Consider the following 25,963-nt stretch of genomic DNA (forward strand, 5'->3'; position numbering starts at 1 on the left):
ACTAGCTTCTCTGACATCCTAGACTAAACTCCCTGCTGCGTGTATGCTTTGGAATTTCTTGAGCAAAATACTATTTTTTTTTTTCCCCAACCTCCATCAACTCAGCTGTACAACTGAGTAAAAAACAAAATTTGCAAATTTGATGCTTAATGTGATTTGAGCCTTCTGGAGAAAACTATATAGAATGCTTCTGTCTCCATAACATTTAAATTCTTCACTAATAAAGAGAATTTGGCTTCCTAGTGATCTGATAGAATTAATGCTTTGCCTGAAGTATGTGTTATATAAAGCAGAGGTGAAGGTTGCAAAGCTTAGTTGTTATTCTTATAGCAGAGCATTGTATTTATCATACAGTTACTACAAGAGTAATTGCGTAAGAGAAGAAGGGATTTCCTCCTCCTCTTCACTCATCTTGTTCTCTTTACTGTAATGGAAATTAATCTTACCTTAAACAAGAAAGTGGCATGAAACCCTTCAAGGTAAGGAAGAATATTGAACTGGCTGTTCCAGTGACAGATGTTAGATAGGAAGGAATTTGGTGAAGACTGATGTTTCAGGTGGACCATGTCAAGCTTCTGTGGATGTGTTGGGTTTTTCTATATGACAAGCAAGATCAAGGGAAAAATTTTGTGCAAAGTATAAGCTTCAGAATTAGGATGTCCATTGACATGTGGAACTAAGCCCAACTGTATAAGAATAATGGCAATGTAAAAAGTTGAACATTGTTGGGGAGAGATGTTCCTGTATTTACCTGTGATGAGGGAAAGAAACTTCTGTGGGTCTGTTCAGTTAGCAGTGCCAGGAACACCTTACTCTTGAGGAACAGTGGAATGAATAAATTCAGGTAAAGGACCTTTAACAAGGAAATTAAAGGGACTCGTGCTGTGAAGACTGTGGAAGAAGGAAAGGAGGAAGAGGTAGTCATTGAGACATGCAAATTGCAAGAGATTGAACTGTGTTCTGAACATGAGGTAAAGCATCCAAAAGGATTTTATCTAGTCCATTGCCTATGGTAGTAACACTAGCAGGAATTCTTGAGAATGGAGGTAAAGTCCTTTCTTGTACACGAAGTATATTGAGATGTCTGTGAGACCAGATGACGATTTTGGATCATCAGCAAAATTGAGCTAAGTAGGATCATGCCATCTGAGTGCATATATAAGCCCCTTGATGTCAGGGCTGAAATGCTGAGAGAAGCCTCTAAGGCATCTGCTGCACTTCGGGAAGGCAAACTTTTAAGAGAAACAAAATGAGTTAAAAGGAAACTGGCTGAAATTCAATAATTCCTGGGACACTAACAATAGAAAAGAACAAAGTATTTAACATACAGTCGTGAGGTTTTGGTCAAAACTTGTTCCAGTAATAAATTAAAAGGGCAAGGAGGAGGTATAGAGCAATGTAAGTGAACAAAGGCTAGTAATATTAGTGCAGTACCTATGCTTCAGGAAGAAGGAAGGGAACAGGAAAAAAAGAGGAGCTCATGAGTGACACCAGAAAAGAACTTCTCCAGGTCACATACAGCAACTGGACTGTGCGTTGTGATATTATAGTTAGTAGGACAAAGCTTGAAATGTGCTTTGTGCTCTTTTGTCTTGTTTCTCTTTGCAGGGCTGTATAAGATTACTCATTCATCTTTAAAAAAAAAAATCTTAGTCATCTTGTTCACATGCAAACCCATATCCATAGTGTCTGGACAGTAACACCTTTTCACATTCCATAGACCCATTTTTGTGTTCCACTGTACATACAAAAAGACTTGGCTTTTATAGACTTTTCCCTACACGTTCCCTTTGTATAGTCATCCACTTGCCTCCTACCATTGAAGTTGTTCTCTGATAGGTGTGTTGTAGTTGCTGATTTCAGACTTTTGACTATCTTATTCTATTTTTTTCTTCTTAGTAAATGAGGAAGGCAGCAGCACACCCAGTGTAGTTCTTGATTCTAGCTCTTGCATCTCCTTGAACAGTTTCTCCAACTTTCCTGCTTTTTAAACTTTCTCCCATCTTGCTTGAAACAAAACAAACCAAACAAAAAACCCCCAAACCTGTAGAATTGCCTTGCTTTACTTCCTGTCTAAGAGCCTTTATTCAGCTCTTGTTTTCCCCATTTCAGTTAGTTCTGGGAAAGCCAGAGAAAAAGTTTTTAAATCGTATGCAGAGGCATGTTTGTTATCACTGTTATGGGTGCAGCAGAACTATCTAGTATCAGTGAAGAAAGCTTGTATTGCAAATGTATTGCAGGAAGTATTTATAATAGAGGCAGTGTTAACTCATAGGTCACTTAAATATTTTTGTTCCAGTTGCTTACAGAGTGGCTTGTAATGTTTCAAATTTACGTGTTTCCATCTGAAATCATGGGGGCTAAGAGAATCTCAGCAAAGTGAATAAACAAATGTGAAATATCTCAATAAATGATTTTCATGATAAAATTCTCTTGCTTAGAAAACTGGCGTATGATTATGTTTGTGCACTTTTTCACCCCCGTAACCAGCTTTCTGTCCAGGCTGTGACTATTAATTTTGCAGAAGAGAGCTGTGAGAAGGAAGGTCACGGGCTGAAAATCAAGCTCTCTATTTTGTGGGACCTGATTTGGGATGCAGTTGATTATTTCCAGCTTTTCTGCTTGATCACACTATGTGTCTTAACTGAGTATCACAGCATGCTGCTACCCCTTCTTTACTACATGACAAAACCTGCTTCATGGGTGCAGCAGGTAACTCCTGGTGCTCTCTGTGAATTACCACCACATTGTACTATGCACGCTAGGCCTGGCACATTCTCTGATGTGCTGGTACTGCGTGCCTGGCGTATTTGTTCTGTGCACAAGTAGCAAGGGGAGTGTGACTCCTGGCAGAGCGTTTCCTCTGTCCTGCGGTCTGTTCTTGAGGTCTCCTGTGAGTAGAGCTTGCTGAGAACAGGCTACAGATCGTTTTTCTGGTAGGCTACGTGCAGCTGCAGAATGAATGCTGCTGGTACGTATGGGCAGTTGGTGTTTTGTAAAGTACATGGGAGTAGATTTGCTGGTGATTACTAGCAGGAGCTGGGAGCGAATGGGAGGGAAGCCCATTCTCGCAGTTTCTGTAAGGTGGCCAGGTCAATTAAGTATGCAGTAGACATGACTCTTGCATTCACGTTTAAGCAAGAGGGGAAGAGTTGTGACCTGTCAGAGTAGGTAATAGTTGCAGTTGCACTGTAAATGAGTACAATTTGGGGACCATTTCTTTAAAGCAGTAGTGTTGGGCTAAGCAGTCCAGAACAGTCCCCATTATTGTCACCTTTCCAATGTATGCAGCTTCACCTGTCTGTAAGCTGCATAGGGAAGTGGATTGTGATATTTATCCTGATAAAAATAGTCTTTAATCCAGATGTTTTCCCTGATACAGTTTCCTGTGCCATCCCACAGTTGCTCAGTACAGCAAGACTGATGGTGAAAGAGAATTGGGCAGGGCTGGTTGAATTAGCAGTGTCACAGGCAGAAGTCTTCATCACGCTACAGTGTGCATTCAAGCTTGTGATATGTTGTAAGGCAGCCCTTAAATATTTCTTCTCTTTGTCTTTTTAAAACCATTCTTTCCTTATTGCATTTAGTCAGTTAATTGTCTTCATGTGCAAATAAAAAAAAATATTCACGATAGGATCTTAATAATTGTGACCCATTCTTCTTTAACACCTTTAGAATACTGCTTTTTCTCAGTGAAATCGAGTTGCCGCAGTTACAGTTTGTGAAATGCTTAATTTGCTTTTGTGAAAATTAGGACATCTTGGCATTAGTCTGAGATGCCTCTAGTGTAACAGAAGGACTAGCTGAACTGTTTGGGTTGTATTATCCAAGTGTGGAGCATAAATTAGAACTGTAGCTAGTAATAAGCAGTGCAGCAATTTTGTGGTGAATGCCTTCTTTTGTTTTGATTCTGTTCCAATTGCTAAAATAGCTGAAGAATTTGGGTGGCATTATGTGTACTAATCAAAATAATCACCCACATCAAGAAGAGGATTTGAATGCTGGTGCACAGGAGAAATAAAAAGGTTAAACAAGGTAACAGCAAGTTTATATTGGAATAGGGATTATATTTTGAAAAAGAATTACTGCACATTGTTTTAAATGGGATTTAAAAGGTCATGTGTGCTACTGAACACTGTGGTTATTATAACCTCCAATATCATCATAAAACTTAGTAACCCGGATTTATAACTTACTTGCCCATGGTGATGAGGGAGAAACTGTTTCAAACATCTGTCCCAGACCTAAGGTAGATCATTGGACTGAATTCTGATTGTAGGTTTGATACCCTTTGTGCTTTTTATGTTGCATTAAAACTGAAATTGAATCTAGCGAAAAGGTTTTGAGATTGATATTCATTGCTACTGAAGAAAATTAACTGGTGATAGGGGCCGTAGAGGCAAGCGGAAAAATTTGTGCTCTTAATGGCCTTTTCCTGCTCCTTATGTTGTGCCTCTGCATAACTATTATTTGTAGAAGAAGCTGCATTATGAGTTCAACTAGCATGTACTGTACATGGGTTTACATGAAGCCAAGTCTCATTAAAGTTCTTTGTCATCCTGCACCTTGTGAGTTTCATAATTCATTTGTTTGAACACAGAGGAGTAGGCTGGATTCTTTTAAGTGCTGTTGCTGAAATGTCTTTTTCCCATTGAAAGACTGATTTTAATCTGAGCAAGAGTGTTTTTTGGTTTGTTTTTGTTTTCAAAGTACTTGGTTTATATTTTTTTCTTGCAAACTGGGGCTTCTGAAGCCACAAGGCGATGGTAAGAATTTATAAGAGCTACCTCTAGTTCACTGCAATATTGTGAAAGTTGATTGAGTTGAAAATAATTCTGAAAAAATCGTCTAACCTGTTCTTCTGCACTGTTGCCAGCTAATGAACATACAAGTCATGCCCAAAGTATGTATAGTCTAGCTGTGACCCCAGCCTGCAAAAGCCACGCCTTTCAGTGGTGGCTTAATCCATTCCTGCTTTACCTTGTTAAATATAAATTAATATATTAAATGCTTGTGTTTTTGAACTTAAAATATGTTATGTCTTTCTGCTAATGTGCTGTTTTAGCTGATAGAGAAGAGACAGATGCTGGAGATTCTAAACTAGTGGCCATTCCTGTGTGGACGTTGTTGCCAGGTTGCTACAAATATTATTGTTTTGCTGTTTACATTGCACATACATGAATTTCCATGCTAACTGAATATGTCCTGTCTCAGGCACCGGAACAGTAACTTCAGACTTTTGAATTTTGACAGGCTTCCATCTGAGTGCCACAGTGGTACCACCCCAGATGGTGCCACCCAAAGGTGCGTACAACGTGGCAGTGATGTTTGACCGATGCAGGATCACGTCATGCAGCTGCACCTGTGGAGCTGGGGCCAAGTGGTGTGCTCACGTCGTGGCTCTCTGTCTCTTCCGGATACACAACGTAGGCATTTGAATACAGTTTTACTCCTCCCTAGGCATCTTTCCCTCTGAGGCTGTCTGTCATTACAGCTTTACACATCCCTAGAGATGTTGCTCTTGGCATTCCTCTTTGGTTACAGATTGTGCAAGTGTGTGCTCACAGTTGCAGTCTGCAGTGTGAATTGACTGAGGCTCTAAGCTGCAGAATGCCCTTTGATAATGTGTGAATTGCTAAAAGTAGGTAAACAGTCATTATCCGTCCCTTCCTGTGCATTTAAATGCTAGAATTAGTCATTTCTCAGTTCTGCAAGGCGTAAAAGGTCACCAGTAGTTAGTCTTTTATTAAAGGTCTTTGTAAATATGGAATTTGAAAGCTCTTTCTTTAGTCTCTTTGATCATTCAGAGTGCAGAGGAAAAGTAATTTTGATCACTGTTGGTCTTTATGTTCACCTGACCATTTGTCATTTTGACTTGTGAATTTCAAACAAGTAGTTATCTGTATATTTTTATTTGGCTGTAGCATTCTCAGTGGCCTTGTGTACAGTGAAAATGTGTTCCCTATCCCAAGGATCTTCAAGTGAAAAAAGGTAGAATCCACAAGTGATATACAAGTTAAGCATTCAGTCTTGTGTGTGGTTTTATCTCATTAAGTCTTTGGAAAACTGTAATAAATATGTTTTAAGGAAGGATTAAGCCTGGAAGATGGAAAGGAACAGAATATTCTCTGCAGTCACACAACATTTTATAGCTAACAGAGCTATGATCAACTCCACGTTCCTAAATAAGTGCTAATTACCTGATGAAACTTGCCAATAGTTTGTCAGTAGCATTTCACAATAGACAACTGTAGTGGGCTTAAGTTGATAGTTGTGTGAAATCATCAGAATATCAGTATTTTTTTTTTTGTCCTTCATGGCAGTAGAATTGTTGAAGATTTAGGTTCTGCTCCGAAATGTTACGGAGAGTGAGACTGTGAAGCAAATTTTAATTCATAGTATATTGGCACCCAGAAAGTTTGGAACTTGTGTAAGATGATCATGCCTCCCCCTCCTACCCCCCCATCCTTTCTCTCATCTGAAAGATGACAGCAAAAAGATTTTCATGTTTGTGTATACCGATTGTGAACACCGGCAAATTACATTCTGAAGAATATAGCTCTATGTAGACAAATCAATATCAGAAGCATCTTTATCATCAAAGTGCTCTTGCTTGCTTCAAAGTTAAATTTTAAGTGGGTGCTGTTTGGACTATTTTTAGTCTGTATGGTGAAAAAAACATAGTTTTTATTATCTATGTTGTTCTGAGATATTAAATGAGATTGATTTTAAGATTGAAAAGAAAATGTTTAATGGGATAAATGAGGTGGTTGCGATTCTATGAAACAACCCCCCACCGAGCTACTTTTGCCAGAAGCTTAAAAAATAATGTCCTATTTAAGTGGTTTGTTTGTGAAATCTCTGCCAGTATTTGTGCAATTGCTAGCAACAACAGATCTTAAGCACAGCTGTTAAAGCAATTTCCTTGACAAGAAAGTCTTAAAAACAGTTTTTATAAAACCTAGACAGCTTATTTGCATCTTATCTGCATCATTCTGCTGTACATAATTGCAGAAAAAAATTGTGTCCATTGAGACCATGAATGTTGTGCCTTGCTGTAGCTGTTGTTCATGATGCTTGAATCATCCAGTAGACACAGCTTATGTCTGACCTGCTAATGCCAGCATTATGTCTCCTTTTTTCCTCAGGCATCTGCAGTATGCTTACGAGCACCTGTTTCTGAGTCCTTGTCTCGGCTACAAAGAGACCAGTTGCAAAAATTTGCTCAGTACCTAATCAGTGAACTTCCGCAACAGGTAAATGGGGACAATCAATAGGACCAGCCTGTTAAATTCTAGTATCTTTATCCTGGATGGCTTTGTTGCAAGATAATCAGTTATGCTATTTGATTAGGAGTTTACTGGCTTTCAGTTCTTTTCAAGTTTGCCATTCTATTATTTGACAATTGCCTGTTGCCAAGTAGAAGATGAGAAATGTTTTAAAAGGAGAGCAAACAGTGCTGGCTGTTAATATTAGCATAAATGTGTGTTTAGCTTGTGCATATGAAGATCAAACCGAAATAAATGTACAGTGGTCAAAAACAGATCAGAACAAAATGCTTTTTCTCTTTTGTGAGATTTTGTTATTTGAGAAGACTACCCAGGGGCTGTGCTGCATATGCCTTAGGTGGGCAGTCCCTAATGCACCCAGTCGGTGATCTTTTGTCTTCTCCCATGTACTTTCTTGGTGATTCCCAAGAATCATTTGGGTTATGAAAAACAATAGAGAAAAGAATTTTGTTGGTCAAAAGTAAAATCTTTCTTATTCCTCAAATACCTTTGTTTTTCAAGGTCAGGTCGCCTTCTATCATCTGGTCAAAATGCATGCATCAATTATACAAGCATATTGAAATGTCTGCGAAATGTTTACTTTAAAATTAAAAATATAAGGGCTTGGCAGCTTTTTATTCTGATTCAACCAAATGAGGCAGAGAAACACTGCCCTGCCTGAATACCTGGCACATTTCAGTACCGTGTGCACAATGTCTTGGGTAGAAGTTAGAATACTGTCAGCATTTGTCTATTGTTTATGTTGTGATAGTATGCTTGGGACATGAAGATATTCCATCTCTGGAACATCCTCTAAATTATCTCCAGAAATACTAATCTGCTTTAGGAGTCAATAATATGAAAATGATATTAAAAACTTTTCTTGTTGCTGAGAGTTCAGTAACAATAGCATATGCATCTTTCTGCAGGACATGAAAAGGCTTTTCTTTAAGGATTCAGAGCTTTATGCCACCTTGTTTGGTACTCTGTAAAGGAGAGTTTTGAAAGGCTACTAGCGGTGGTAGTTGTTTCCTGAATAGCATGTGAATTGTTTGCCTGATATGATGCTTCGTATATTTTGTATATTTTGTGTCTGCTCCTTTTTGAAGGGCTTGTTTCTCCTTCAGTTATCTGTACCAGCTGTGCACTCAGGAACATCTGGACGAATATATTACTTCTTGCCAGATAATCTGATGGGATGCTGCCCAACAGAAAAGTTTGGATTTTATTGGCAGATGCATCTCGGCCTGTGTAATATAATTCCCTTAAAAAAGGAAGGCATGCCCCAAACTCTTCCAACAGTCTCTGAGATTTCTGAATGGAGATGTTTTGATACCTTGGGTCTCTATTTTGACTACATGATGTAGAAACAGAGCGGGCTGCTCACATGATTTCATTTTATCCGTATTTCCAGCTGGTGAATTACATTATACTCAAGTAATACTGCTGAATTACTTTCAAATGTGAAGGGATGGTGGCCTCAGGAATGCAGCTAGATAAGAGGTGTTTTTCAAAATCTTTATGGAAAGTGTTTTGCATTTCTATGAAAATGTCAGTGACGTTGAGCAGCTGGAAGTACTTACCCAGTTCTTCTCCCAAGATTAATCTCCCTTTAGGAATCCAATTTTACTACTCCAGTTAGATATATGTGTCCTGACAAAAGTGCCCAAGGGAAAATCTCTGGAGGTCCCTGGTATTTCAACCTTAAGATGTGGCATTGCCTCATCCTAGGACTTTTCTGCTTTTTGGCCACTTAAAACATGTAGTAGTGAAAAAAGGTGCAAGAATAGCTTAATGCTGAGCTTGTCTCTTCAGGTGACTCAAATGCAAATTACGTCCTTCTAAAGTATTGTTTTTCTACACCTGTTTATGAGATGGATCCATATTATTTGCAAATATCTGTCTCAAGCTGTATTTAATATTGTTTGCTTTACAGTATGATTTTCAAATGCAGCTGCTGTGCAGAGAGAGGTGGGGGGGATATCAGATGTTATGTTGCTAGTCATTTAAATCCTGACTGTATCCCTAGCCTATTGTGAATGTAAATGCTAAAGAGTAAATAGATCTAAGGTTGCAGCCCAGGCTTAGTTTGAAAGTGAGGGGAAAAAAAAGAGCTTTTTGCTATTCATTTTCCTCCCCAAAAGACTTGAAAGATCAAAAGGCCAACTCGCTCTACTCAAGGTTTTGCAGTCAGGTGTGAGCCACCTTCGCTTGTGCTCTGAATTGCCAGAAGCTATGATTGCGTTAGTTTAGTGTTGAGCCTAAGTTAATATATGTACTGCCTCTCCACTATAAGCATAGTAAATCAACTAAAGTCTGCCTGCAGAATTATACATAGATGTAAATTTACTAGTTTTCTCCTCCATTCCCATGAACTTGCTTTTAGAGAAATGATTTAGGATCAAGAAACAAAAAACATTCAGAGTAAGTGCAGGAAAATGGTGACCTTGACGGCAGTCGCTTCATATCTCTGAAAACCAGCTGCAGTATCACGCTCTGCTGGCAGCTCCACCTCCTCAAGAAATGAGAAAGAAACTAATAACCTATGATGGTTTTATTTATTTCTTAGGGCGTGAATGTAGGAAGTAAGCTTTGCATAAAGGTTTGCTTTGAGAAAGAAGAGGAGAAAGTGGAGCAGCTAGTTCTGCTATTGTATTACCTCTAGCACCCTCTGCCGTCCTTTCTGAAAACATGGATGAAGAAGGAAATTTCTAGGAAAAGAAATCGTAAAAGTAACGAGGTGTGTGTATACACACACACACACGCACGCACGCACACAGATAAGTAGGCATATAGATATATGCATGTCTTATATAAACATACTTACATATACATATGTATAAATACATAAGCAATATTTAATACTTGAAAATCCAGGTGGGTCTTTGGCTAGATACAGCAGGACAAGAGATACTGTGTATGTTGAATGTTTCCTTCACATTTGCAGATTCTTCCAACTGCTCAGCGCTTGCTGGATGAGTTGTTATCTTCTCAGTCTACTGCCATCAACACAGTGTGTGGAGCCCCAGGTAACGTTGTTGTATCTTATTTCAATAATTTGTGTCAAAAATAGGATGCAGATATTTTTCTGTTGCTTTGAGTTTCTGAACTGACGAATCACTATATATCTAGGATTGCAAGTGGAGGTCAAGGAAAGGGGGCAAGTACAGATATTTATGTTTATATATGAAGCAGCTACAGGAAATTGCTAGTGTGGTGGACTTGTCAGGGTGTGTGGAGAGAAAGGGAACGTTGAGCACTGCACCGTTTCTAAATTTCAGAAGATTTTTCTACTGAAGTTGATCTTAACCTATTGTAGTGCTGCATTTCCCTCTTGGTGAAGATTTTTTTCCTAATGACCAGTATGAGTCTTTCACTATGACTGTTGGCCTTTGTTTTATCGTCTTCCACTACTGAAAAGAGTTTGGCTCTGCTGTGTTTGTGACAGATAAAGGATTTTTTTAGATTACCCTTCACCCTCTTCTTGTTAGACAAAATGATCCCAGCTTTCTCAACCTTTCTTCATAGGTTGTGTGCTCTGTGCTAACTGTCTTGATAGCTCTCAGCTGAGTCTTCTCTAGTTTCTCATTATTGTTTTTGAGGCCAAACTAGGGGACCCATTACTGGATACAATATTCCAGGTGCAGCCTTACTAATATCAAATAGAGGGGGGTAAAATAACTTCCTTACATCTGGTAGCTCTGCTTTTCCTAATATAGCCCAGTGTGCAGCTTGATTTATTTGTGATGAAAGTGTGTCATTAATTTGTATTCCACTTGACATTCACCATAATTTCCAAGCCCTTTCAGCCACCCAGCCATTTGCTTTTCAATCCGTTTTCAACCTGCATGGAGTTTTCTGCCTCAGGTACAGAAGTTTTCATTTTTCCTTGCTGAACTTCATGAGGTTTCTGTTGGCACAATCCTGGTTGTAGCTCTGCCATTCAGCATGGCAACTTCACCTCCCAGTTTAGTGTTCTCAGTGGTTAAGGTGATGCCAGAATAGTATTTTGAAATTGTGAGCAGTTCTGCAACTGGTGAAATAAGCTGAGTGATATTGTTTATATGCTCCCTTTAATCTTTGTGGTGGGACACACAGAGAACATCTCTTCAAAACCTCTGAACTGTATATGTGTTCTTTTGTTCAGATCCCACTGCTGGACCCTCTGCATCAGATCAAAGCACTTGGTACTTAGATGAGTCTACTCTGAGTGACAACATAAAGAAAACTCTTCATAAATTCTGTGGACCCTCTCCTGTTGTTTTCAGGTAAAGTTTTTCCCATTCAAGGGAAAATGTAATATTCACATAATCTGTAAGCTCTTTCTTTTAACCTTGATAGTATGTACCCTTATGTGATGCCATGGAGTGAAGGATGCTTGGTTTTGATGTCAGTCTTCCAGACTAGTTTTGCATACTTTGTCCAATGCTATTTTGGTAGAGCATGCTGTGTATTTGTGCAATACTTTACTTGTGTGATGTTCTCAGGCTTCAGCTATTTATCCTCTCTTCTGTTCTGTGTGGTTGTCCCATTCAGCGCACACATATACTTCTGGATGTAGCCTATACCCGTGGGAGTTTGTGTGGCTGTGCTTGAGTTCGTTTTTCCTCATCCCTGCACCTCTCTTTTATATGCAGTGATGTGAATTCAATGTATCTCTCTTCCACGGAGCCACCAGCTGCTGCTGAGTGGGCCTGTCTCCTGCGTCCTCTGCGAGGAAGGGAGCCCGAGGGAATCTGGAACCTGCTTTCCATTGTGCGGGAGATGTTTAAGAGGCGGGATAGCAATGCAGCTCCTTTGCTGGAGATTTTGACTGACCAGTGTCTCAACTATGAGCAGGTAATTGAACCTCCCTGCTGTGAGGAAAAAAGAACGACTTCTGTTAGTCAGATTGATCCCATGTGCCTTTAAATTCACGGCTGAGTTTGTTTGTTTATTTTAACAATCTAAGTGCATTACAGACCTATGCCACCTTACACCAAAATTATCTTATAGTTTTCTCTTGTGCTGATTCAGAGATGCCCCAGCAATGCTACAACCCAAAAATACCCAACCATTTTAACATTTGTGTATGAGTTTGAATTCTTTTTTTTTTAAGCAAACCTGTTTTAGCTTCTGCCCAGGCAAGGAGGTTCATCACAATAATTTTTCCAAAACAAAGTACACCAATTATGAGCTGTCATTTTGGCAGGTGATGAGTGATAGAATCTCAGAGACTGATTATTTTTATAGAAAGTGTCTTTTGGTAGGTTTGAGTTGTAATCTGTCGGATCAATTTTTGATTCTTGTTATGGAAAAGTTTTCCTTTGATAGTTCAGGACACTGATCTCTCTCCATAATAAGACGCAGTGAGAGTTTCTTTATTACCCTGTTGTATATCTCAGTTTTGAGCAGAGGAAAAGAAATGCTTCACTTATCACATTTGTTCACTTTTTTCTCCAAACGTTAAGGCTTCTAGTAAACAAATCTGCTGTTTTTTTTTTTTTTTTTTTTTCCCTGTGGGGGCATATGCTTTCTGTGAATGAAACAAATTTTGCGACCCTTGGTTCTCACAAACTAGTACTGTTCTATCTCTCAGTTATTTTGGAGTGAAATGAAAATACAGTACTAGCTACCTGTTAAATATTTACACAGTTGTGGTATGCAGATTCGGTAGCCTTGTGGTTAAAAGGTTAAGTGAGAGCAAGTGATGAGATGGTAGCCAGAACACAGCTCTATTGAACATCCTTTCTCCTGCAGATAACTGGCTGGTGGTACAGTGTGCGAACATCTGCCTCACACAGCAGTGCCAGTGGGCACACGGGCCGCAGCAATGGCCAGTCGGAAGTAGCTGCTCATGCCTGTGCGAGTATGTGTGACGAGATGGTGGTTCTTTGGAGGCTGGCTGTCCTTGACCCAACTATTAGTCCACAAAGGTGAGCACTAGAGTTGGGTAATTATAATGGGTGTGGAGTGTGGAGACTTCTTAAACAGTTGGGCTCTGATCTCTCATTTATTTCTTTGATATACAAGCACACTCAAGAAGTTTTGTCCTGTAGATGGCCTGTGATAATATCATCACCTCATTAAGCAAACTGTTTAACTGTTTAGTCCTTCTGGCCTATGTGCTATGTAAGGTTTAAGAGAACTATAATTGCTTTCAACTTTAACTGATATTGTCACTTACTTTTAGCAACATCTTGTAGTGTGAATAGTTAGCTTTTTTCTGAGAGAAAGCAACTGATTTTTCTCCCTATAATGTATGAGCATAATTCTACATTTCAGCATCCCAGTGGAGGACATTTTCTGTGGATGGTAATACAGGTTACCAATAATTTTAATGCTTTTAAAAACTTGAGCCATTCAGCAATTTACTGATTTTTGTTTAGCCCTGTTATTTGCTGTTGCCTGTTTCAAGATGAACCATTTCTTGTTTCCTGTGCTCTTAGGGAGCTTAATCTCTGCAAAGTATTCCCAAGTAATATCACAGGTATGTGTTTTCAGTACCTGAGGAAAAATTCTGAGGCTTCTGTAGGTTTCTATACCATATTGTGCCTTGGTAAATCACCACCACTTTATTTAACATAAATTGAATAGCATTTCAGGTACTGAGGGCTCATGTTAAATGTTGTGCTTGACATTGCAATTTTTTATCTGTCTAATCTACAAAGTGTAGTGTGCAAATTGTACTGTATTAATTTAATGTGCTATAAATGGCCAGAAATTTTTTTTCAGAACAAAGAAAGGGTGTTTTTTCAGTATAGTTGCATGTTAATAATATTTGCTTTCTGTGAAAAATAAAAATGTTGCTACATAACATTGATACAATTCTATATCTTTGTAAGATACATCAGGAACACTAAAATGGATGCCAGTTTCTGTCTTCTGCAGCTTACAGTATGAAGTAGCTAAACATAGATGATGAAAACAAATTGAAGATGCTATGAAACTGGGAATGAAGCTTAAAATAAACACAAACATCAATCATGTCACATAGAGAAACCATAAAAGCTTTTTGACTTTTAATAAAGTATGAAGTTGTGTTGTGTATTCACATTCCAGTTGTCTGATGCACTTCAAATGTGCTCAAAGCTCCTACTTAAACTCATGCATAATTCAAATGCTCCTGCTTGATTTCCTGTTCTCTTAGAGTTTGAATAGTCAGCAGGAAGAAACCTCTTTCTGTCCATTCTCACTACTCTCCCCAGTGAGCCATAAGGAAACTTGCTGTCTCATTCGTAATTCATTGCAGATTTTCACCTTCATGTTATCTTTTCTCAGTAGTTCCCCCTCCTCCTTTTTCCTTCAGAAAATCCGCTCCTTGACTAAGCCCTGCCAGTCTGCCCCTTGTTAACTGGTTTCTTTAATGGTCAAATAGAAGGAGTACATTCTTTTGAGCTCACTTTGTCCCTTTGCACCTAAGCTCAGCCACCCCGTTTTGGTTTATTTCCCTGTCCTTTTAATAGGAAATCTGCGGATTCAAGTGTTGGGCTTGTACCCCAGATCCCTGAAATCTGTGGCAGAAATAAGATGGCAGTTGACTTAGATACTTGGTGCAGTGTCTAAAGATGTCTTTTCCTCTTCTTGAACTAGATCAACTAAACATGTAGTCCATTCAAACCATCTCACTTGTATACTTAGAGTCTAAGCGAGGTTTGGAGCTGGGGAACGCAGAAATGCTTTGCTCATCCCCTGGTAATATAGGGCAGGGGACTAACTGCTGTAATAGTTATATGTAATCCTACCAGCTCCTCAGATTTCTTTGAACATCAATTACGTTTTTTTCTTGCTTGTTCTGTGCCTGAGGGTTGCAAGAGTTTAGTTTTCTGAGGATAGCCTGCTACAGCCTAAATCAAATCGTTGTGCCTCTAGAAAGGCATATTTGAGTAAAACATAAGAACCCAAGAGGTAAATCAGGTGATCCTTTCTGGCAGTGTGCTTCCATGCAAGGGGCTGTTTAGATTGCACTTTTGAAAGCCTTGGTTGAATTTGTTCACAGTGCTCTTTCCCCTCTTTGTTTTATGAATGATTCTGGCCCCTGGGGAGGAGCAATCTGAGACTGCTAAGGCACCTATAATGCAATGCCTTATTTGAGGTTCTTAACAGAGTAGACAGTACTTCATTTTTAACCTTCCTGTTTGCAGCATGCTTTTGTGTTGGTGCTGATGTTGTTTCTATATTGTAGGCTTGTCTAGGACTTGGTCATTAATATACCTGTTTCTTTTTCTAGACTTACCTTTCTCACTAATGCTATGTATACTTATTTTAGCAGAACAGTTTTATGACTAAGAGGAGGAGGTATTCTGTGAATTAGTTTTGTTGCTGATGTATTTCGTCTGCTTTCTAACCTGTCCTCTCATTTCTTCCCTTAGGCGCAGGGACCTTTGCTCACAGCTCAGACAGTGGCAGCTGAAAGTCATAGATAATGTCAAGAGGGGTCAGCACAAGAAATCACTGGAGAAGCTCTTCCAGGGTTTTAAGCCAGCTGTGGAAGCCTGTTACTTCAACTGGGAAGAGGCTTATCCTATTCCTGGGATCACATACAGCAGCACTGACAAGAAGAACTCATTCTGTTGGGTGAAGGCCATTCAGCAGAGAAGTTGCCGGTTGCAGTGTGCAGAAACTGCCTCTGAGACTGGTAGAACCCATGGACAGGAGCCTGGCGGACCGTGCCTGCAGCCTGGGGACAGGCCACGTCCTTCTCCCCAGGAGCCAGCAGTACGTCCAAAGGAGCTCACTGGAAAGCGGAAAGTTGTCTCTGAAACACCGCAGAGGGTTCTGAGACGACTTTCGGCGGAAGGTGATAAAACTGTATATAAGACTGGAGTGGGCAAAACCAAGTTGCCAGTGAGCAAAGGCTTGACCAGTAAACATAGTGGGAAACGCCGCATGAGCAGCGAAGACAGCTCTCTGGAGCCGGACTTGGCAGAGATGAGCCTGGATGACAGCAGCTTGGCTCTGGGGGCAGAAGCCAGCAACACATTTAGTTTTACAGAAAGCCCACTGAGCAGGAGCTACAGGGACACCTTTGAAGAGGATGGTGGGGTGTATTTTTCTGAGGGACCTGAGCCCAGTGTCAGGAGCAGTTCCACGGCCAAGAAATCATCTAAGGATCCTGTGGGAGAAATGGGTAGTGGCGATGACGACCTGCCTTCTGCAGATGAGAACAGCGGTGGTGTGAGCCTGAAGCCAGAAGAAGTGGGGGAGAACGGTGCAGCAGGGGGAGGGGATGAGGGAGAAGAAGAAGACGATTACCAGGTATACTATCTGAATCCACAGGAGGTAGCCAAGGAAGATGATGACAAAGCTGAAGGAGGAAATGAAGAGGAGCAGGATATATTTGCTGGTATAAAGCCTCTGGAGCAGGAGAACCGGATGGAGGTGAGTGGATCTAGTTCAGAACACTGTTGGGCGGTTTTCTTTATGTATTGTACACGTCACTATCTCACTGCCCTCTCAGCTGGCACAGTTAACCTCGCATGTTTTTAAGTCAAGTGCTTAACTATAATGTCGTCATAACCCATTGTATCATAACATATCTACAGTCTTAATGTAGTGATATCACACTTCTGCGTCCCGCATGCTTGACCCTCTATTGCTCTGCTCCCTTCAAGTGTGTCCTAGTTTTGGCTCATACCATCTCAGATTCCAGGATTTACGAATGTATAAGATTGTAGGTAAAACAGTGTCTGCTTTTTCCCTCGCCTTGCTCTTGGAAATGGAAAAATTGACTAAAAAAAAAAAAAAAAAAAAAAAAAAAAAAAAAGAAACAGAAAAAAAATGCCCAGCGGGAGAAATTTAAATCCAGCCACATAAACAGAAATTCTCTGGAAAACAAGACACAGTCTAAATATGCTGTGACACATTCCTGTAAAAACTTCAAAACATGTTTAGGGTTTGCACCTATATAAGCAAGAAGCTGATCTGGGTATGCATGGAAACGGTTACAGTAACTCAGCTTTGATTTTAGTTTATCTTTGAGTAATTATCTGATTATAGCACCTGGAGGGAGGAGAGGACTTAATCATGGAAGATAAGGGTTTTTAGAGGAGTACTTAGAGGGATGATGAAGGCCCAGGCAAGGAGGATTCTCTGAGAAGACCTGCTACTGAGGTTAATTGTGAATTGTGTTTTACAGAGGCTTTGCGACAAGTGCTTTGACCTCCAGACTGGGGGAATGTGGTTCAAATGTGACCATCTGTTCTTTGTTGCAGATCCTGTTTGCCTGTGCAGAGGCCTTGTATGCACATGGATACAGTAATGAAGCATGTCGCTTAACTGTAGAGCTGGCCAGGGACCTATTGGCCAACCCTCCAGATCTCAAAGTGGAACAGCCACCAACTAAGGTAGAGAGAGAGCTTGTCTAATATCGCAGGTTAGAGATTAGAAGGAATATGTAGGGTGAGTGCAATAGCATTCCCAGGCATTTCTCATTTACTGTGATGCAGATGCAGAACTTGATATTCTCTTTGGATTGGACTTCTCAGGTGTCACTGATGTGCCCAGTTACTGGGGGAAGAAGGAGGAGGGAATAGAAGGGAGAAAATAATAAGCCATTCAACTGGACTTGGCGCTTTTAGAAACTAAGTTTTATTAAAAAATTTTCCCTTTTCCATTTGCGTCAGAGAGAAGCTTGGTTTGGCTGTTAAAAGCTGCAGGAAGCAGCTTCTTTAGAAATACATTTAAAATCTGGTTGAACAAAACATCCTATTTAGCCTCAACTTCGAAGGGTATTTTTGTTTAAAAGGTACCTTCTGCTCTGTGCTATAATATTATACATCAACCACAAAGAAGTCTTGATTTTTATGCAACTTTGTGCATATGTGACCTACCTATTTTTTATGATTTTTCCCAAACTCCTAGTCTCCTCTTTTAAAATATGTGCCACTGGAAATGTTAGAAGCTTCACTATTTTGGGATAGAGAGCTGGGAAGGGAAGAAATAAGCATAAGCTTCCAGAAAATCACTTGTAGTGGCACTAAGCAGTGTTTGCTGTATGGAAGGGTTCCCTGCCCTTGGAAGGGACAGGCGTGCAACATCTGCCTGCGCAGCACCAATCCAACAGTGAACATATGTCTTACCAACAAGCCATATCTTCCCCTGTGCTGTGCTGGAAAGAGATAGGGAAAGGAGCAATGGTTATCTGTAACCGCTGGGATTTGGAATTCTTCAGCAAAGGGAATGAAGTAAAGTAAGTTTGTTCTTATCTTCCTTATCTTTCTGAAAGGGTGGAAGGCCAGGCATCAAATCAATCAGGAGAGCTAGAATGAACCTGCTTCTAGACAAATGGGCCAGTCCTTGTCTTGCTGCATGGGTGCAGACAGTTATTGTTCATACTGTCAGAGCTGAGGTGCATTCCTTTTCTAAAATGTCCTACTATAATCTTCTTCTCGAACAGGGCAAAAAAAACAAGGTATCAACCAGTAAGCAGACTTGGATGGCAACCAACACCTTGTCCAAAGCTGCTTTCCTACTGACCGTATTGAGTGAGCGGCTAGAGTACCACAATCTGGCCTTCCGGATAGGAATGTTTGCCCTGGAGCTACAGAGACCACCTGCCTCTACCAAGGCCCTGGAGGTATGAAGCATTTCAGAAAGATGGTATCCATAAGTGACATTGTGCTACTTGACTGCTTATGCTCATGTATTTCCCATTTTAGCTTGTGAAGTTTGGTCATGCTTTTATACTATAAGTTTCCTTAAAACTAGTTGCATTTGAACTAACTGGGTTGTGTGCGTGTTCCAAGCACACATTGATCTTCCTGGAACTTCATTGGAAAGATCACTTCATCTGAGGTCATCTTCACTGAAAGGAAGCTCAGGCCTTATCTGCCAACAGGTGTTTGCTTTCACATGAATCTGTGAACTTAAAAAATGTTTAAGTGAGGGCCACCTCCTTTGTGCACATTTTTTCATTTGCAACAGCTTACTTCATATTATCTTAAATATGTTTTTAGATTGCTTAGCTAATCTGGGGGGAGGGGGAGGCTGTTTGTAAACTGAATTGTCCATATTTGCACTGCTTAAATGGTTTTAAATGGTTTGAAATTTATTCCTTTGGGTGAACTAGTACAATTGTTTCATATTGGAAAACTGTTGTTCTTGCTGATATTTCATTTGTTGGTATACGAACATATGTATAGTTGCAGGCATGCAGTGGACACTGCCTAATGACTACTAGGCTTCCTTATTTAGAAAAAAAGTGGCCAATTAACACCTTGTCTGTGAGCTGCAGCGGTCTTTCTTGGTCTTTCTTTTGAGTGCAGGGTTGTGCAGATTCTGGAAATGTGTATTGTTGCTAGGAATTCACCAAGTACACTTGTTGTTTGGATTATCTGTACTTACTAGGGTCTGATAAGATTAAGTAAGAGCTTGGCAGTCACCAGCTGCCTAAGGTGTTGAGGTGAAAGCAGTCACCTTCACTTGGTAAAATGCAGAGAATGCAGGAAAGGCACAGAGTTGTGAATATAATGATCTCTATTGTGGTGGCATGTTTGTTGCCACGCCATGCCCATTCATCTACTAGTCAGTTCCTCTTGGTTCAGGCTGATGCATTACTTAATGTAGTATACTTTTTCCTACAATTAGGAGTGATCTCCTTTTCCAGTGACCTGTCCAACCAAACACTTCTTCTAATGTTCTAATGAAGGCTGAAGTTTTTTCTCTGTGCATAGTTTCAGAAAAATAATTTGAGTTAAAAAGAAGTTGTGTGTAAATATGAAGCAAGACTTCTGTTAGATTTGCATGTCTATATTCAGCGTGGAGGGAGTGGTAAGGGTGGCTTTTGTTCTAAGGAATGCTGTCATCTAAGAAATCAAGAAAACCTATTGCTATACTTCAACATCTGTGTAGGGAGAAATGGTCAGCTGTGCACAGGGCCTATGCTGATGGCTGCTTTTTCTGTTTCTTCCTGGACACTGCTAGGTGAAGCTGGCATATCAGGAGTCTGAGATTGTAGCTCTCTTGAAGAAGATTCCCTTGGGCACTAATGAGATGAATACTATTCGAGGAAGAGCCGAAGAACTGCGAGAAGGGACCTTATGTGATTATCGTCCTGTCCTGCCTCTCATGCTGGCTAGCTTTATTTTTGATGTCCTGTGCACTCCAGGTACAGTCTGTATTGGCTTGCATGTGCATACAGCATGTTCTAAGATTCCAGATCTTCAGAGAGTTTCAGAAAGGAACTGTCTTCTGTGTGAGAACAGCCTAAGCTTGATCTTTCCACACTGTTACTTGCTTTTTCATCCACGTAGCTCTAGAGATATTTTTTATCTCAGTGGAATTAGCTCTGCTTCTGCTTATGTTTGAAAACAATTGCAAACTTACCATACTTCAGCACTATTGGTGTGTTTGCAAAATAGTTATAAATGATTGACTCTTCCTTCCTTATGCTGGCTAATATAAACCTAGTATTTAAGGAAGAGCCCAAAAACGTAGGATTAGAAGACTTGCTTGATAGTATGCCTCCCTGGTTTTGGAGCCTTTTGAGTTCAGAGAGAGAAGGCGAAGAAGACCAAGAACAGAGCTGTGGTCTTGAAACTGATATGAGGACTGGGAATTAGACCACAGGAAGCTCTACAAACTCAAAAAGCTGCCAGAAATGCCTTTTGCCCTGAGATTGTGGTTTTGAAAGCTAAGCGCTAATTCTCCTGTCTTCTTTCAGTGGTTTCTCCTACAGGCTCTAGACCCCCAAGCCGTAATTGGAATAATGAAATGCCTGGAGATGAAGAGCTTGGTTTTGAAGCAGCTGTTGCTGCTCTTGGTAAGACTCTTTATTGTAAGCAAAAGCTTTCCTCGTCCATTTTCCGCATCCTGCTGCGTTTTGCTGGTGAGAGTTGATGGATGGTTTCAGTCTGGCAGAATTAAAAGCATTTGTATGGATTGTCAGTACTGTATGCGGAAGTGTCCAACATGCCAGGTTTGAGGTGCCTTTGCAAAGACAGGAGTAATGCAAGGGGGGATATGGGCCAGGAACTGAATGTTAAAGTCATAAATTGCATTTTAGCCATTCTTCTTGTTTGCTGAGATGGACAGTTTCAGAGAACAGAAGGTGGTCATCAGAAGAGTTTCGACAATGGTAGTTAAAGACTAGCAGAAGCGCTCGCAGGTGTTGCTGTATACTTCAGGATCTTGGTGCACTACTGGATTACTGCCTCTTTTATCAGTTTCAGCAACAAAGCAGTGGTTATATATATTACTGTTATATACTCTTGACAGTATGTGTATGCCTGTTTTAGAGCAGCACATGAAAAGGAAGAGTAGAATGGATTAAACAAGACCTATCCTCTGTTGCCTTATCTCTGAAAGGAGGAAGATGAGTTCTTCATGGCATGGGAATGCTTGCTTGTAGCATCTGCAGAAACTGGAAAAGTTTGTTTCAAGATGGAGTTCTGGGCTGGTCTGGACTCTTGAGGCATCTCTGGTTGCTCTGACAGTCGTAGCAAGCTTAGTATTTTGGAACAGACAACAGTTCCTGTTTACTCAACAGCTGTTTCTGAAGTGAACAGAAAAATAGGGAAATTCTTCTTTCACTTATGACAGTGAGGTGAATAAAACAGTCCGAGGTATAGGTAATGCTCAGGATGTTGTGTAAGCCCCTTGAGCTCACCTTTTCTTTCCATCTTTCTCTTTTCTGGCTTGCAGGCATGAAGACAACTGTAAGTGAAGCAGAACATCCTCTGTTGTGTGAAGGCACCCGAAGGGAGAAGGGGGATCTGGCATTAGCTCTGATGATTACTTACAAGGATGATCAGTCTAAGCTGAAGAAGGTGAGTATCTCTTTAAAAGCAGAAAAGGTGATGCAAAGTTTGGGTTTTGACAGATTTCACAGTTTTGCCAGTGTGTATAAGTTGCTGTGTCATGTACTGCTTGCTGATTTACAAGCCATGTTGTAGCGCTTATATTCCCCCACTGCTTATATTCCCCCACTGATGCAAAGTCTGACTGCATAGTGTTCGTTGCTCTGGCACGCTTTCCATATAGGTTTCTTAAGCACCACTTTGGAAGTGCATTCTCACTTAATTTCATGCTTTTGTTTACCTGCTGAAACAAGTCCTTTGTCCCAGGGGTTTTTGGTGTGCATTTTGCGTGTGGTCTGGGCATTGATTTAGTTTTGGTGCAGGAATGTTGCATGCAGAACGATGTAACTAGCAAAGCCTTTGTCTCTTAATCTCTCTCACCTCTTCTATATACCATTTCAATCCACCTATCTCTTAACTGTCCGTGTGAGAGAGGGAGTACAACTCTGCCCCACTCCTTCCCCAGTATGAAAAACTGCTAAAGCTTCAGGCAGGTTTTATTATATTTTATGTTCAGAAACAGTTCTACCCAGCAAGAGTTTATTTCTGACTTGTACAAGAGAAGCTCTTTTACTACACTTTTCTCTGCTACAGAGATTAATAACAAACACCTGCAGCATCAGCTGTCTACAGATAAATCCTGTCACACTTGTAGTGTTCATTTCATGTGCAGAATGAACAGCAGAAATGAACAAACCCATAAAATGTGTTAATACGTTGTTCTTCAATTATGTAATAAACAGGGATGAGAAACTGTTATTGTAGTCTACTAGAAATCAATTTCTCTAGTGTCTGAGAGTCTCAAAAGGCTTTACCAGTTTCTCAGTAATTGTAATTTTTAGATAGGGAGCAAATAATTGCAGGGACTTAAGCAAGAACATCTAATGACTGGCAGAACTAAACAGCCTTACTCTGTGCTTGATGTAGCAGAATTGCTTTTGTATTGTATGTGTTGGATGCCTTCCATGGGAAGCCAGTGGGTTTTTGAACTAAAAATGAGGCTGTTACTGAGTACAAATGAATCTATGCTTTCCCAGTAATGCAGACCACAAGGCTCTCAACTGTGCATGACTGATCTTCAGCACAAGGAGATGCCTACTCTCTCTAAAAGGGAGGCAAATATTTTCTTTATTATCCAACCAAATGGAATTTATTTTCCATAAGGAAGCTGACTTGATACTTTTCTCTCTCCCTCTTTCTCTGTGTGATGCCTGTTTTCTCACTCTCCTACTAAGTTCTATTTTTTTCCTTGCTGTTAAAGATTTTAGACAAATTGCTAGACAGAGAGAGTCAAACACACAAACCACAGACTCTGAGTTCCTTCTACTCATCGAGCAAGCCTACAGTAGCAAATCAGAAATCTCCTTCCAAACACGCTGCCCAGTCCACTGCAGCTATCCAGCAGCTTCCAGGGACTTCTGTCACTCAGCAAGCCAGTGTAAGCACTGCAGTCCAGAGCAGTCCCGAGAACTTCGTGGAGAAGAGCGCACAGGGTAAGAGGTTCTTTGGAAGGGCTACGTTGTAACCCTTTGGTTATCAGTGCAAAGAGGAAACTAAGCTCTTGTCTGCCTTGGGAAGTGGTTGAAAGTGATTGGTATTATTAGCATCTGGCTGCTTGACAGTTCCTAGAACGTCATTCTCCCATTACCTGCTTGGCTGGATCTATTTTTGCTGACCTTTTTGCATAGGTATTCAAACTACTTTTGAGTCTATTCTATGTTGGGTCAATTGTTAACTATTTTTTGGTATACATAAAACAGCAGTGACTGCATCTTTTAGCTTTGTACAACAGCATTCCAAAAAGTAACCAAGTCAGATGCCTTCCTTTGAGAATAGTAACTATGATGGCTGAAAGGCATCCATGATAAATGGGGTATATTTTCCTTCAAGATATGTCCCTGCTTCAATGGTAAGCATCACATACAACAGCATCTGGTGAAAGGCAGATAATCTCTTAACTCTTCCCAAAGATGTTAGTAATAGTTTAGGATTAGCACAATAAGGTCAAGGTTGCTGGAGCACTGTTATTCTAAAACTTTGTCCGTAGTTGAAACACACCTTCCAAAGCTTGAGTTGTTAAGCTTACATGTTCTTGACCTGATGCCTGATGATATGTTGAATACTGAAAGAGAGCAGATACAATTTTGCTTCTGAGTAGCACTTACGTTTTAAAGAATCTATGTCTTTTAATATTTATACTTTTAAACTGGCACATCTGGTTTTAAAGGTACGGAAAGTAATGTTTACCTTGACACTGTCCTCTTTATGCAGAGAGCTCTCAGAGGTCCCCCTGTGAGCCTGCAGGGGAGTCCACTGTCTTGAAACAAGAAGGAAAGGTCCCCAGTCGTCTGGCCCTTGGCAACCGAGGTGGATACAATGGGAGATGCTGGGGTTCTCCTGTCAGGCAGAAGAAGAAGCACACAGGTAGGAACTGCTTAGTTAATACAGCCTATAGCACTGTGCTAGCCACCCTGCTGGGGTTTCAGTAATTCACCTTCTCTTTTATTCTACCTGTCAGTCTTTCCTTTATTACAGAAGCATTTGATTGCTTCTGACGTCTTTGGCCTGAAGAAATAAGCTTTGCTCCATAGATTTCCTCCTTGCTTTGTACTCATACAATATACAGAACTTGACCTTGTATGAATTTTTGCTTCTTGCTGTTATACTCTGCTGTAAAGCTTGGCAGACAGATTGAGGGGTTGGGATGGTGTGAAGAGGGAAATAAAGATACTTACTGCTTGGATACTTCTGTTTTTTAATCAGAGAACTGCAAAATGACTGCGATATCTGTGGCCAGACTGGCTAATTTCAGCTTTTGTACTCTGCGAAGAAGTTAAATGCCTGCTAGCTGTTAGTCTGACTGTCACTGTCATGACTATCCTTACACAGAACTGTAGGAGACCTGGCTAGGCGCTTGCCTGCTGACATTGCTGTGTTGGTTTTGATGTTGTAGGCATGGCTAGTATTGACAGCAGCGCTCCTGAAACCACCTCTGACAGTTCTCCAACGCTCAGTCGGCGGCCGCTACGTGGAGGATGGACAACAACATCCTGGGGCAGAGGACAGGACAGTGACAGTATCAGCAGTTCTTCAAGTGATTCTCTGGGCTCTTCCTCCTCCAGTGGCAGTAGGAGAGCCAGTGGGGGAGCCCGTGCAAAGACTGTGGAAGTTGGCAGGTAATGAATAATACCGATGCACAGAGGCAACCTCTAGGCATGATACGAGGGGCGTAGCATTGTGTACACCAGGAAGTACTTCCTTAGGAGAGCTTGTTTTGTTTCCTCTGGATCCTAAAGGCAGAAACTCTGCATCCCAGCTAGTGAACTTGGGGTACCTGATGCTGTCTGAAAGGTTTCTCTATCTTCTTTTAGGTATAAAGGCAGGCGACTGGAGAGCCATGCTCCTCATGTCCCAAACCAGCCCTCAGAGGCAGCTGCTCACTTCTACTTTGAATTGGCCAAGACAGTCCTTATCAAAGCAGGTGGAAATAGCAGCACCTCCATCTTCACCCATCCTTCCTCTAGTGGTGGGCACCAGGGACCACACCGCAACCTTCACCTCTGCGCCTTCGAGATCGGGCTCTATGCACTAGGGCTGCACAACTTTGTGTCCCCCAACTGGCTCTCTCGAACTTATTCCTCCCATGTCTCCTGGATCACAGGTTACAGCACAATTTTATTGGGAAGCTTGCTTTTGAACAGGAAGGAGGGGAGGGAGGTGAGCTTGTGCCCAGACGCGGTGATGCTGATGTGCTGTGGTAGCCATGTAAGCCATGTAGCACAACCAGCGCTACAAGCTAGGAACTGGTGATTTACACTGTAGTGTTTGTTTTGGCATGGAAAATTCTGGTGTCTTGTTTCTTCTTGTTTGTACTGCAATGTACTTCAGTACTTGCAGCCATCAACTGGAAGCTCAGAA

At 40.7% G+C, this 25,963-nt stretch overlaps 1 protein-coding gene across 2 annotated transcripts in view; it reads left to right on the forward strand.

The window, feature by feature from the left end:
* ZSWIM8 (zinc finger SWIM-type containing 8) overlaps positions 1 to 25,963 on the forward strand; it is a 63,344-nt gene that overhangs the window by 27,613 nt on the left and 9,768 nt on the right. The window contains exons 4-19 of one of the 2 annotated variants that reach the window (XM_085312259.1): positions 5,254 to 5,426; positions 7,149 to 7,256; positions 10,216 to 10,297; positions 11,416 to 11,536; positions 11,906 to 12,107; positions 13,008 to 13,183; positions 15,620 to 16,628; positions 17,462 to 17,593; positions 18,646 to 18,825; positions 20,172 to 20,355; positions 20,911 to 21,009; positions 21,891 to 22,015; positions 23,307 to 23,538; positions 24,317 to 24,469; positions 24,999 to 25,221; positions 25,417 to 25,706. In XM_085312259.1, coding sequence (XP_085168385.1) covers positions 5,254 to 5,426; positions 7,149 to 7,256; positions 10,216 to 10,297; positions 11,416 to 11,536; positions 11,906 to 12,107; positions 13,008 to 13,183; positions 15,620 to 16,628; positions 17,462 to 17,593; positions 18,646 to 18,825; positions 20,172 to 20,355; positions 20,911 to 21,009; positions 21,891 to 22,015; positions 23,307 to 23,538; positions 24,317 to 24,469; positions 24,999 to 25,221; positions 25,417 to 25,706 — 3,489 coding nt within the window. Of the gene's footprint in view, positions 1 to 5,253; positions 5,427 to 7,148; positions 7,257 to 9,950; positions 10,009 to 10,215; positions 10,298 to 11,415; positions 11,537 to 11,905; positions 12,108 to 13,007; positions 13,184 to 15,619; positions 16,629 to 17,461; positions 17,594 to 18,645; positions 18,826 to 20,171; positions 20,356 to 20,910; positions 21,010 to 21,890; positions 22,016 to 23,306; positions 23,539 to 24,316; positions 24,470 to 24,998; positions 25,222 to 25,416; positions 25,707 to 25,963 lie in introns of those variants that run through there. The other variant, XM_085312260.1, reaches the window with a different exon arrangement.

This window comes from Rhea americana, unplaced genomic scaffold (genome assembly GCF_003343005.1).
Source record: "Rhea americana isolate MKP2758 unplaced genomic scaffold, rheAme1 scaffold_36, whole genome shotgun sequence".
In the NCBI taxonomy this organism is placed as follows: Eukaryota; Metazoa; Chordata; class Aves; order Rheiformes; family Rheidae; genus Rhea; species Rhea americana.